Source organism: Limulus polyphemus, unplaced genomic scaffold (assembly GCF_000517525.1).
Source record: "Limulus polyphemus unplaced genomic scaffold, Limulus_polyphemus-2.1.2 Scaffold7197, whole genome shotgun sequence".
NCBI classification, from domain to species: Eukaryota; Metazoa; Arthropoda; class Merostomata; order Xiphosura; family Limulidae; genus Limulus; species Limulus polyphemus.
Window position 1 is genome coordinate 2,634 of NW_013672807.1, and position 14,570 is coordinate 17,203.

The 14,570-nt window shown below is 35.3% G+C and overlaps 1 protein-coding gene across 1 annotated transcript in view; it reads left to right on the forward strand.

Annotated features, from left to right (window-relative positions):
- Nucleotides 1-430: 430 nt before the first annotated feature.
- The window catches only part of LOC111089729 (venom protein 302-like), a 21,162-nt gene continuing 7,022 nt past the window's right edge, over nt 431-14,570 (forward strand). The window contains exons 1-2 of the mRNA XM_022402717.1: nt 431-533; nt 966-1,016. Of these exons, the coding sequence (XP_022258425.1) occupies nt 967-1,016 (50 nt within the window). The 5' untranslated portion in view covers nt 431-533; nt 966. The remainder of the gene's footprint in view (nt 534-965; nt 1,017-14,570) is intronic.

Here is a 14,570-nt window from a genome sequence, read left to right on the forward strand (position 1 = left end):
AAATAAATTGGCATGTGAACTTAAAAGACTGAATAGGAAGCTCTGCAATGTATCATGTTTGATAAATGATTTGGGCCAGGCTAAATACATATGGCACTTGAAAAAAGTGTTCCAACATGATTTAATCTCTTAAATACAAAGCAGAATAAATTGGAATATGAGCTTGAAAGCGTTCCATCGCGACTTTATACCACTGTGGTTGCCATCTGACTTGCTGTATTGTATATTTCAAGTCTTTTTTTTTTTGTTAAACACAAAGATACGGGAGGGGAGGGCTAAAATCATTGTAATATAATGTAATATAATTACTACGTCTTTATATGTGTATATCTTAGTTTTCTATCCACCTGACTCATCTTATAAGAAATACCCAGATGTTTCCTTAGATAATATCTGGTACCAGCTCGTAATTGTTTTTAATTCTGCACGCAAATCTCAACTACTGATAAAACCTATCTACTTGAACAACAATACACTACTTAATTCAAGAGCTCAGTATCACTAGTTTGTTCAACGTAACAAGTCTACCCAAGGTAACACTGTTATGTGTATCACTTGTGTGTCTTATTTTTCAAACGTTGACACTCTAAAACAACTGTATAATACTCTATTGTGCTATATTCTAGTTTTCAAGTGTCCATATGACACGATAAAAATTAATTTGAATAACAATTTTTTTAGATGTTTCAATATTAGAAATATGGATTATATTGCTTTGTTTTTGTATTTATAGATATATACAAACATTGCTAGTATTAACTTTATAAGTCCATAAATATACTTTCTGTAGCATGTGTTTAAATTTCTAATTTACAATTACAAATTGTCATAAAATTTATTTCTTCTCAGACACTGTGGCTATGAGCCAAGATAACAAAATATTATGTTATTTCCGATTTTTGTGTTATATGTTAGTTGGTAAAGGTTAAAAGTTTAATTACCATTCAAGGCTCATTTTTATACAGTATGGATCGAGGTTTTCTCCTGTTGGCCGTTTTCCTAACTGCTATAACATGGTAAGAAAGTTTATGTTTATTAATCTTCCCATGTAGAGGATGATTTAAATAATACGTTCATAAATAATTATGTTTGGTAATTTTCAGTTAGAAATAGGAAAAAAAATCTTTGCTTTTTTATGAAAACAAGATATCGGCTGTTTATATATATTATATTTCCTACTAATCTAATAAGTGTAAAAAACGTTTTTCGGAAAAAGTTACATAGATATGCTCTATGGATACATTTATTATATACATGTATAATAAATTATACTGCAAATAAATTTGAATTCCTGGTAAAAGAAAAATTGGATTTTAACCCTATGAAAGAGATAAATTTTGAACTCCAGTTGATTTATCAAAAAATTGGTTTATATTCTATTCCAGAAAAACCGAGGAAAGATAATTTAACATTATAGGAAAGGAAATCACATACATACACACACACACACACACACATGTATATATATATATATATATACAGTTCTTAGGTAAATTATCCAGCAATGCTAACTACAATGAAGAAAATAAAGCATGCACAATTATAATGCGCATAGATCTGCTGAAATAATTACAACCGAAGTTGTTTTTTCTCTCAATAGTTTATTCTTCTTCTACTTCTCTTTTCACCCATGGGAGGTACAGTTTTTATTCCTGGCTCATTCCTGTCATCTAAGTAATATGAAATACTTAATGTTATACATGGAGTTTTTCTTAAAGCTGCCAATGTATTTAAACATATTCATAAGCAGTTCGTTGACGATTTCTGCAGTAGTACCTCAACGAGGAAATTATGAGATGACTTTAGTTTTATCAACATATGTGGCATTTGGCTATAAAAAGTGATTTAGAAATAGAAAGAACAGACAAGTTCACGACAATTTGAATAAAACTATAACAGTATCATTTCTCTATGTCATATAATATGTTTCAGTTGTGGTTATAAATGATAAATTATAAAGATTTTGAGTATCGCATTAAAATACCAATAATTTGAAAGATAATGAAGGGGATTTGTAGATTAATTTGTTATGTGGGAGTCAAGTTACTCCATCATCGGTGTCTTTATTTTATAATTTTTAGTTTTTCACAGTTAGAAAAGTTTGTTTGTTTTTTTTCATTAAAAGAAAACATCATCACAGTATATGAAATTTGTGTTTTTATATAGAACATCTGCATAAAGTTTGCTGCAGTTAATAATTATGTTGTTGTAATTAGCTTGGACATGTACCAAGGATTTGTACAGAAGTTAATGTAAGATTATAACTGTCATGCAGAAGAAAACAAGTGAAACAAGATCGACAAGGATAATTTGCCACACTCGGTAAGACATATACTGGATTATCAGAGAGTTGTACCGAAGGGAGTGAAACAGAAAAGTTCCGTTTAATTTAAGAGAAACGTGGAAAGCTGAAATAGTGTAAGGAAATGAAATCAAAAATTAAATTTAAAAATAGATAAAACAACTACTCTTCTCTTTTATTGTAACAAGCGGGTTAGATTAGTTCCTCCTTCTTTAAACATTGCCAACTCTATTGACAGCTCCATCTCGAACCTGATTCCAAGTTACACCAGGACACTCGGGCTTTTCTTCACCGCGACAGATAACGACTCAAAAAAAAATTGGCTCCCCACCACGTCCTTCTCAAATCTTTAAGACTTTAATTTTCAAAGCCACGCTTTCGTTTCCTTCCAAATAAACAATATTAAAACCGCGATTCACCTTGATACAATCCTAGACAACGATAGACTCGAACTAACAACTAATGCAGCTTCACCCAGGCCTCCTTCTATACTGACAGTAATTTGGGAATTAAAAACCCGGGTACTCGGAAATTAATCAATTCCCCTTCGCACCATCCATGCCAAACTGATATTACAAGGCGAGAAAAATATCATATATATGTACATATACACACATGTATAGATATTATATAAATAAATATGACTACTTCAAATAATAAAGATGAAGATGGTTGACAAAACACAAAACATTTTGTTTACAAGGTTTGAAAGTTTAGGAATACACTTATTCCATCTTCAGCGAAATCTGAAAACAGTGTTACACAGATATTTATTGACTATCACTGGTTAGTTAGTTATTGAGTAAAGTGATAAACGGAAGGATAAGAAAATATTACAGATTATATTGCGAAACAGTTGAGTTTTAAGTGTATAAATTTTGAATAATTTTACGTCTAAAGAGGTCTAAAGAGTAGGGCGGTCTTTAGCTATTAGTAAATTTTCTTTGATGCAGAGTTAAAGGTTTGAAGATCCTATAGCAATGATAAAAAATCGTTTCTGTATGTGAACGAATTGATGAGTGGCTGGGCTAAGTAACGAACGGTCGGTTCTGTTTGATACTCATAAATGTTCACAGACTCTAGTTTTCAAGTGGTTTTGTTTTGCCAATATACGTGACCCTACAGTCACTACACCGTTTACACGTATATTGATACATGAGTCATGAACTTAGATGTTTAGGTAGTTGGTCTTCATATTGAAATAAGTGGTTGATGCAGAGCCTAGGTTTATATATTAGTTTGAGCTGAATTTGAGGGTATAAGTTTTTTATTAATGGGAAGAGTTGTTTTTTTAACTTGTTACGATTGTGACCCCATAAAATAAAGGGAGATAATGAGGAGAATTTGGGGACGGTATGCACAGTAGCAGGTGATTGGAATTTGTTGTTTAGGAAATTGCTTGTAATATTCGTTAGAAAATCAGTCGAATAGCAATTATTTAATAGGCGTTTGTGCAAACTTAGAATTTCTCCGTGTAAAATAAAGTAATTGGAGCAAAGATTTAAAAGTCTGTTTAACAGTGTCATGACTAGATTATGTTTTTTTTTTTAATCGCGATAAACCTATTAAAATCATTATAAAAGCTTTTAAAAGTACTTTTACGATAAACAGAAGTAGAAAAATGTTTACCCTCTTTTATAATCCTGACGTCTAGGAACGATAAAGATTTATTTTCTTCAAGTTCGGATGAGAACTTGATAATGAAGTATTGGGGATTAAGGTAAGAAAAGAATTTAGAAACGTTACTCGATTGTCGAAACAGCAAGAACATGTCATTAACATAGCTTTTGAAAAGGACAGGTTTGAATTCACGTGGGCAGTTTTCTAACCATATGCGTTCATGATAGCATAGAAAACTATTAGTTATCACTGGACTCAGTGGGAATCATATAGCGATTCCATCTATCTGATCATAAATGACGTCATTAAAGAGGAAATGGTTTAACTTGTGGTGAGGGGTTTCAGAGGATTCAACGATCGACTTTCAGAGAAAGAGGGCGCTCAACTGCGACCAAGGAGATTTGACTTTTCTACTGTGAGGTGAGATCATTCAGTAAAAAGTCTAAAGGTAAAATTATTTTTTTATTTAATCTCATTTTATGTTTAAGTTCGACTTTCACTCTCTTTGACAGTTATGTAAGAGTTTTGATTGTTTAACAGCTTTTTTATGGGCTAATATTTTACTTTATGCTTCGAACTTTTAAAAACTAAATGCTAAAGCTCACGCCATGCACATAAGAGCAGCAGATCTGCTACTTTTGCCTGGCATAAGACTCAAAATGCTGCAACAGTCGACCAGTTATCCGGCTTCCAGTCCGACCAGCTTTTCATCAACACCGACTAAGATTCCAACTCCCGTTATTCTTCGTCGTACAACTGTCAAGACATCCTTAGAAAGCAAGCTATGCCACTAAACACAACCAGCAAGCCAACAGACATCAATCTCGAGCCTCCTCCAGCAGTAATTGTAGAAGGTGTTCCAGCACGATTTCGCCAGCCTGACGTCATCGAGCAGCTTACAACTTTGTTCTCCTCTATCAAGTTTTAACTGGTGAAGCATCTACGTAGGGGAGGAATTACCATCGATTGCAGCTACCCCAAGGAGTATTTTAAGCTACTCAAACCATGGGCAGGACAAGCATTTGGTGGTGCAAAGATCAGGGTCCACATTCCTGGAGAACCAGAACACTCCAGCATCATAGTCATCAAAGTATTAGGTCGTCAAGAAATTAATGTCGCTTTTTTAGATGAAGAAACCCTGACATCTTATATATCAAAACAAAATATAGATTAAATGAAATAGTCTCAATTCTTATTCATCTTACAATAAAGTTGTTAATGCCCTGATTAAAGAAATCACTTGGTTTGGTAGCAAAAAAAAAACATGTCGATGTCCTCTTTAACACCTTTCATATTTGCATACGTTTTCCCATTAAGATGGTGTTGCAGCGAACAAAAAAGATGGTAATCTGATGGTGTCAAATCTGGAGAATATGTCGGGTGGGGAGAACTTCCCAATCCAACCCCATAATCTTTTGTTGCGTCAAACGTGCCACATGTGGACGTGCATTGTCATGGAGACGAACACCTTTCCAATTGACGAGTGAAGGGCATTGCTGGTGAAGAGCTTGATTTAAACGTTCCATTTGCTGACTATAGATCTCTACATTGGCAGTTCGTTGTGGATTGAGGAGTTCGAAATAAATTACTCCTTTGATGTCCCAACAAATGCAAAGCGTCACTTTCTGCGGATAGAGTACAGGTTTTTGGGTCGTAAGTGGTTTTTATCTAGGACTGAGCCATTGTTTCTGGCGTTTAATATTCGCATAGAGAATCCGTTTTTCATCATCTGTGACAATTCTATCCAAAAATGGTTCACACGCATTACACGCCAGAAGAGACGAAGCAATATTCACGCGTTGGAAACGATGATTATCGGAGAATTCGTGAGGCACCCAAACACCTTCTTTATGGAGCTTTCCCATATTTCTTAGATGTTTACGTATTGTTTCGTGAGAGACATGTAATTTCTGGGTCATTTCACGAGTGTGTTGACTTGGGTTAGACTCGACAAGCGTCTTCAGAGCATTAATATCAATTCCAACATGTCAGCCCCTGTCATCGGAGTTTTTAAGGCTAAAGTCACTTGAACGAAATTTGCTGAACCATCGTTGACACTTACGAACGTTCAAAACATTTCCATAAACTTCTTTGATATTCTTTGTGGCTACAGAGGCGTTGTTTCCCTTCTTGTACTCAAACAGCATTACATGCCGAATGTGTGTCTCGTCGTGTAGCATCACTATAAGGTATTAGAGAATACTAAACTTTACACATTATATAGGCTACACTAACGTAACGTTTAGGCAGTTCGTTTAACTATTATACGTGATGTACGTTTCTAATGCACGTGATGTACGTTAATGAAAGTGTTGCAAAATGCGACATTAATTTCTTGACAACCTAATAGTACATAAAGGCATTACCTCCGACGTGATCAAAGAAGAGCAGCCAAGGTATCAAAGCAACCATCGCTGACAGGATCATCCCATCCAAGACTGGGCCAACTACCCCACTTATCAGTATTTCCTTGAAATACTCCACCAAAGTTGACGACCTCGTGAAAGAAGGTGTCATTCTCTGGTTCCAGAAACATCAAGTTAAGGAAACCAGGAACATTCCAGTCTCAATCATATAATGCTACAATTGCCAGATGTTTGGTCATACATGACTCCTCTGTGCAGCCTCACTGCACTTGGCTTGATACAGAGAGCTTCATCCTGTATCCAGTTGCTAAAACAAGAAAAAGATACCTACTGTGCCATCTACAGAGGATCCCATACAGTGTCTTACTAAGGATGCCCAAAATTCGCCTAAGTCCTCAACCTGCAGAAATTAAAAGCCATTCAGAACACCCAGCCTTCAAGCCAAAATCTATCACCAACCAGAAGAGCCCTGCAGTTTCCATTTTAGAGAGCCAACCTACATGTGTCACAAACACAACAGTCTACCAAATACACACCCCACATCGACCAGCCCATCCGACTGTATTGGGTATTGGATTTAATGATCCCAGCCCAGACATACAATTTACAGATTACCGCCTACCTGAAGGGCCATGTGTCCAGTGTGGGCTGTTTGAATTGAGAAGAGAAGAAATCAGGAACTTTAGCATTCACGGCTTTCCCGGATTTCTTGTTTTTGTAGGAAAAACATGCACTAAAATTTAACTTACTAGGTAACATTAGGTTCTAAACAGTTTATGCTAGAAAAGTGATCTCACAAGTGTTTAGTATTTGCTTAGTTCTAAAATAAGCTGGGATGAAGTTATAGAATGCCTCGCTCCTCGACTAAGCTGACCCAAGAGGTCGATCAACAAATCTCTCAGCCTGAGAGATGGCTGATATGAGAACATAGTAGATATGACTATTCCTAAAACAAACTTCATATAAATGTCAGGACACTTTTTATTGCTTTTTCTCTTCCACAGAAGGGAAAGGCAACTTTCAGTACTTAATTAATTATTACTAAGGTTAACCCCTTCGGTTTTTCTATTCAGAGAAAGATACCAGGGTAAAAGTGTTTGACATTTAGCCTCGCGGATCTCGAAGGACGTTACACCTCTCGCCATGAACATGCTGGGACGCACCACTTGGCTTCTTAAAACCTAAAGATCTTAATTTGACTTTATGGGTCTCAATGCTCATGCCATATCTCAAGATGAATTTACAGAGATGCACCACTTGGCCAGTAGAGATAAAATGCAAAAAGTTTACCTAGCTTGCTTCTTCACACACACACACTCACGTGAGCATATTATGGAATAATGTTTTTTTCTCAAATAGCATTCAACAATACACCTTAACTCACGAGTGAGGCAAAGATAGATCCGCAGATCTCTGAACACCCCTGGTAACATTTACTTAAATATCTACCACAAAATATTATTTGATAGAAAGGGTTTGTGGAAAGCACAAGAAGTTACAAGAATTATTTACTGGTGAAAACATGGAATTGCTCCGTGTCAGAAGGTTCACAATTAAACTTCAAGTTTCATGAAGGGGAATATTAGTATGGAAAGATTCAATATCATAGCTGGCCATAACATATTGATCATGAGAGGAAATTTTAGACATTTCAAAATGCAAAACTAGGTAAAGGAATCAGTAATAGTGAATTCCTTCAAAGTCAATGGTTTAAGAATAGGAATGATACATTTGGAGAGGTTGTAATGCAGAAACCTACAGCTGAGAATATAAAATGGAGAGGGTATCCAGTTCTGTGCACTTTGGACAGGCCGTAAAGAATGTTGGGTTTTGTGCCATATAGAACAATTTGTTGAGAATTTTTTTCACAGATAATATTTGGAATATCGAGGGCTTGAGAATATGTAATATCTTATTGTCTCTCTTAATTAAAAGTTAAAAATAGCAAGTCTGTGTCTTGCTTTTTTTTTTGCAATTTACAAGAGTCATTGAGCTGGTGGTTTATTTTATTAATATAATCAGCTTTTTTCATAATGACAATACAATTTTCTTTGTCTGGTTTAATAACAATAATATCTTTGTTTTTTCGAAAGTGTTTTAAGAGCTTGTAGTTCAGCATTGTTTAATGGAAAAGTTTGACTTGTTTCGAATATATATTATTTTAAAACAAGTGCAGTGTGTGCTGTCCATTTATTGTCGAATGTATCCCCAACAAGTCACAAACATCTACTGTAGAAAAATCCTTAGCCCATGCCAATATACATAAAACTCAGAGATTTTGGTGAGCCAACCAGGATTGTACAGAGGTAAACGGCAGTGAAAGAAGATGGGAACGAAAGAGGGAATAAGTAGGCCTACATTGGCACAATTGTAGTGGTAGCGAAAATAGTGTAGAGATTACACTCATGCTATAAAACCATGTCAACAGGTTTTGATAAGTGGATTGAAAGAAGTTAGTGCCTTGGGTTAAAAGACTGTGAACTACGAGAATTTGTTAAACAACAACGAGAACTAGAGGGAGAGAGAAGAGAAGAGACATAGAAAAGAAGAAGAAAGACTTAAAGAAGAAATGTAAAGAGAAAAAAAAAGAGAGAAAATTATGAGAGAAAGGAGAGAATGGAAATAGAGAGAGAGAGAAAGAATAAGAGCACCAATTAAGATCGCCATGCTCACCCAACAGAAAGAAGAAGGACCCAAAAGTGACAGTGAGGTCAGGGCCAGCTGATCCAAGCTGCCCAAATTTAATGAACAGAAAGATGACATGGACGCTTTCCTGGAGTGATATGATAGATTCACCAGGCAGAACTGCGCCAAAGGTGACTGGACAGTTTGTCTCAGCCCAATTCTCACAGGAAAAGGCCTACAAGTATATGCAGGCATGATGTCAGAAGATGCCATGGACTATGACAAATTTAGTGAGGCCTTGCTTAAATTATATGAACTTGCAGAAGAATGTTTTCGTCAGAAGTTCAGAGAAGTCAAGCCTGACACTGGAGAAATTATATTTCACTTTGTGGCATGTCTATAGTGATACTTCACAAGATGGACTGACATGGAGAAGTCTGACAATAGTTTTGAGGGACTGACAGATCTATTAATACGTGAACAGTTCATTGTCATGTGCTCAACTGACAAGTCACTGTTCATAAAGAAGAGAGCACCAAAAGATGTGGACGAGATGATCAAGCTGGCAAAACAGTATATGGAAGCCTAAGTCCAAGAATATCCAAGTCAAAACCAGTGGTGGCTGACCAGTAACAGTAGTCCACCAAAGGTGACAGTAGATTAACAGACAAATGGGAGAAGATATAAGATATAATTATTATAAATTAGGGCACATTGTAAAGGAGTGCAACTCCTTTACTAACAAACAACAGGTTAGATCTCAACATAAAGCCAGAGCTACTTACAAAATAGTGCTGGTGAGAAACAAGAAAAGAATGACTGTTGCCACGGATGCTGCTGCCAGAAGAAACGGAATCAAGGAAACACGTCAGATTCACCACAGGAAGGAAGTACCATTTCCATGATTGATCAATACATGACTAATGGTCGGCTCAAGTAAGCAAATGGATCAACAGTGCCTGTAGTGATTGGAGCATGTTATAGTTATCGAGAGGTGCTAACTAATTACAATATGCCAATAGGTGAAGGCTATGTCGGGGACAAGAAAGTGAAGGTTCTATGAGACACTGGGTGCAGTAGTGCAGCAGTAAGAATCAGTCTAATATTCGATAACCAGATAGCTAGCAAGGTATGCCCGTGTGTAAAAATTAATGGGATAGTGAGAAAGTTTCCCATAGCAAAAATAAAGGTGGATACTCCATATTATGTATGAGACCTTGAAGTCATGTGTATCAAGGAAACAATATAAAATTGGTAATTGGAAACATACCAGATAGTAGAAAATTGGAGGAACTAGACAGAAAGAAGACTGATATGGCATCTGCAGTCACCATATGACCTCAAGGGAAAAATAGCAAGCAAGATATCAAGCCTCTTAAAGTATCAAAAAGTGACACCTCAATTGTAGGTTCACGGGAGCAAAAGGAAGTGCAGAAGAAAGACCCTTCTCTGTAGAAACTTCAGGGCATTGCCCAAGAGAAAGCCAATCTGTTGAAGAGGCACTTCGAGAGAGAAGAAGACCTTATGAGTGCAACTATTGCATCACAATTGAACATGGCAGGTGTGGTCTTCATATATGCAGATCCAGAAGACAGTGAATTTGACATAAATGAAGAACTGACTGGCAAGAAGAAAAAAGCGGTACACCAGTACAAGATATACTGTATTAGTATACAGATAGATTAGGAAAGACAGACCTCAGGCAACACAAGGTCAAGATGAAGACAAGGGATCCTGTCACGGTGAAGCCCTACCTGAGACCCTATCAAAGGAGAGACCAACAAAGGAGTTGCAAATGTTGGTGTAGACTATATGAGGAGAATTATACACTAAGAATAGTCTTTGTATATTGTGTAAAAAAATATTGTAAATATTTTTTTTGAAAAGGGGCTTATTGTTGGATATACAAGACTTTTTAGTTTAATAGTTATTATTTAGTTTATTTGTGACTTAATATTTAATATATGTTTAGGTTTTGAGACAGGCGTGTTGAAGATGGATTGTTTTAAATGTATTAGTTGTAACCGATTTTGTTACGTAAATCGTAAATCTGTACGAGTCCGACTCATACATTGTTTTTGCAATTACATTGTTCTCTGGGCTTTACTAATATTGTTTGCATCAAATTACTCGAATCTTCGGTAATTTTCTCGTTACATGAAGTGAGTATTGTTACCTTACAGCGCCGTTCGAGTAATTTAAAGAAAGTTCGAAGCTACAGTGAACAACATTTTAGACAATCAAGCGAGAGTGGGTCAAGTTCAGTCAGAAAAAGCTAGAAAACATGAAGTTAGCCAGCGTGTGAGTTAGTGGACATAACGGACAATATTTTAAAATAAGTCTCACAATTTAATAGAAATAAGGAGAATAATTTGTTTTGTCAAAAGGTGTTCTATATTGAACCCATCTGTGTGGATTTTGACGAAAAAGACACAATTATTTAAAGTTCAGGATACCAATGGAGTAAGGTAAGTCAATTGTTCACTGATACTATTGTGATAAGAGTAAAGAAAAATAGTTCGTCTTGTCAATTAGATTGTAAAGTAATTGAATCAGCTTAAGTGGACTTTTGACAAGAAGACAATTACTTAGCGTTTGAATTACAGCTGTAATATCCATAGTGTAAAGAATTTTTGTACATAGTTTGACTTGTTTTGAGTATATATATTATTTTAAAACAAGTGGAGTGTGTGCTGTCAGTTTATTGTCGAATTTATCGCCAAAGTCACAGACACCTACTATAGAAGAATCCTTAGCTCAATCCCATATACATAAAACTCTGATATTTTCTTACCTTAATCCCCAACACTCCAACACTAAGTTCACATCCGAACTTGAAGAAAATGAATTTTTATCGTTCCTAGACGTCTGGATTACCAAAGGTAAACACTTTTCTTCTTCTGTTTATCTTAATAATATTTTTACACGCCTTTATACCAATTTTAATAGTTTTATCCTGATTTTTCTTTTTAAACGTAAGCTACTGCTAGTCATGTCACTGTTAAACAGACTTTTTTAATTTTTGGTCCAATTACACTATTTTACATGGAGAAATTACACTTCTGCACAAACACTTACTAATTGCTATCCGACTGGTTTTCTAATTAATATTACATGCAATTTCCTTATAACAAATTCTAACCACCTGCTACTGTGCATACCGTTCCTAACTTTCCACTCATTATCTCCCTTCCTTTTATGGGCTCACACTTCTTATAAATTAAAAACAACTCTTTAATAAAAAAACGTCTACTCCCAAGTTCAGCTCAGACTAATACATAGACCTAGCCTTCACATTAAGCACTTATTTCAATATAAAATTCAATTACCTAAACTTCTAAGTTCATGGCTCGTGTATTAATATACGTACAGACAGTGTAGTGACTGTATATTCGCAAAACAAAACGCCACTTGAAAACTAGAGTCTGTGGACATTTAGGAGTATCAAACAGAACCAAGACTCATCCATTCGTTCACATGGTGCAACCACAGGTTACAGTATTTATATAACGACTTTTCTATCATTGATACAGGATCTTCAGACCTTGAACTCTACATCAAAGAAAATTTCCTAATAGCTCTACTCTTAACGACTTACAAACCTCTTTAGACCTAAATTTGTTTTAAACTTCCACACTTGAAACTCAACTGCTTCGCAATATAATCTATATTTTTAACCTTCTGTTTACCACTTTACTCAATGACAAAGTAACCAGCGATTAATGATGCTATAGTTTTAGTTAATAAACATCTTTGTAACGCTATTTTCAGATTTCGCTGAAGTTAGAATAAGTATATTCCAAACCGTTCGAACCTTGAAAATAAAATGTTTTGTATTTTATCAGCCATCTTCATCTTTATTATTAGATTTCGTTTTCCCCATCATGACTACTTCAAAGTCAGCAATGCATAGGAAGAAAACTATGATGACTCATGTTGGTGGTAATGATGATAAAGTATGTTGTTCGACTGAAGGCGACAGTGATCATTAAATTCTATGCCAAAGAATTAGATGTGGTCTAATGAAAACTTTTAGGAGAGTGAAAGTTTTACAGTCATTAATGTGATTTTCTAATTCTTATGCACAGTTTAGAATAATTTTACTGAAATGTAATTTCCAGATGAACTTTTATTAAATTTCATATCTAGAAACGTAATTTTTCCCACGAAGGTGATCGGCGTGTCCTACAGCTATATTTTGTATTTCTTTAGTCTAGGAAATCTCTTGTTTAATCTTTTTTTTAGAAAACAATAACCTCAGTTTTATTGTTTTATCTTTTAGAACATTCCGCCATTTGTAACATCAAACTGTGATTTTTGTGCGGGAAGTCTGTACTCGAGTGGTGAGGTCGTGAGAGATACTCGATTCCGCTATGTCATAAGCATACTGAGATACGTGGGTTAATAGTAGGAAGGGGTGGGAAGATAGATCGTTAACATATGTTATGTAGAGCAAAGGGCTTATTACTGATCCTTTAAGAACTCCGATGTTAAATGAAAAGGTGTTAGTGAAGTGTTGTAGACGAGGAGTTTGACAGCACGGTTGGCGTGAGAACTTGAGACCCACCTTAGAAACATCAGGGGAATGTATTAAGAACCAATTTGGCCAGACAATAAAAATACTTATTAACATCTACGAAAACAGAAAGTGTAGCACAATTAAAATGAAAACCATGAAAAAACGCTTCAGTTAACCTAAGTGATATGTGATTCTTCTGTTTTTACGCGGCGCGTTTTGAATGTTTGAAATAAGGTTATTGTGTTTAGATACAATAGCAGCCTGGTGGATATACTTTTTCCCAGACGTTTACCTATACATTTAAGTAAATTGATGGACGAAAGTCGTTTGGATTTAATGATTTGGGTCCTTTCTTAGAAAGTACAATTACAAAAGTTACTTTCCGCTTGATTCGATAATAGACAGAAAAGAGAGATAAGTTAAATAAAATGTGTTTTTAATGAAGTGTTTGCTGACACATTCTTCACCAGAGTTGAGGTTTTTAATTGCTTGATATGTATTTTAATTTCACAAATAGAAATGGGCCTGTTAATATTATCGTGAGGGAGAGCAGAGATTTGATCAGAGATTGTTGCGGGGAAATTTTGGACCATAGTCTAAGTGGTTCTTGGTTATCTGATTATTAATTAAATTGTAATCATTATCGTCAAATGTGTTTAAGTTAAGAGTAGAGAAGGAGCTTTTGAAATATTCAGCAAAAATATTAGCTTTTTTGTTCTCGGTAGCAAAAGCAGAATTATTTTAAGAGATGTTACTTAACGTTGTCATCTCTAAAGGTGGATTTAAATTTGCTCCACAACGTTCAGGGTCTGGTTCTGTTTTATCAAGAGGAACACAAAATTTTCTCAATTTACTGTTTGCTGTTCTTTAATGAGTTTGTGGATATGATTTTTGGTTTTGTTAATCAGTTTTTTAATTGAAGGGTCACGCGTTTTTATAAATTGACGGCAGATATTAATGTTGTGTCTAATGGTTTTAGAAAACATTGTTTCTATTATTTTAGACATTACATGTGATATTTCGGTGGAGTAACTGTCTAAGTTTTAAGATTAGTAAACGGCAGATCATATATTAGGCGGCCCGCATGGCCAGGTGGATAAGGCGCTCGACTCGCAATCTGAGGGTCGCGAGTTCGAAT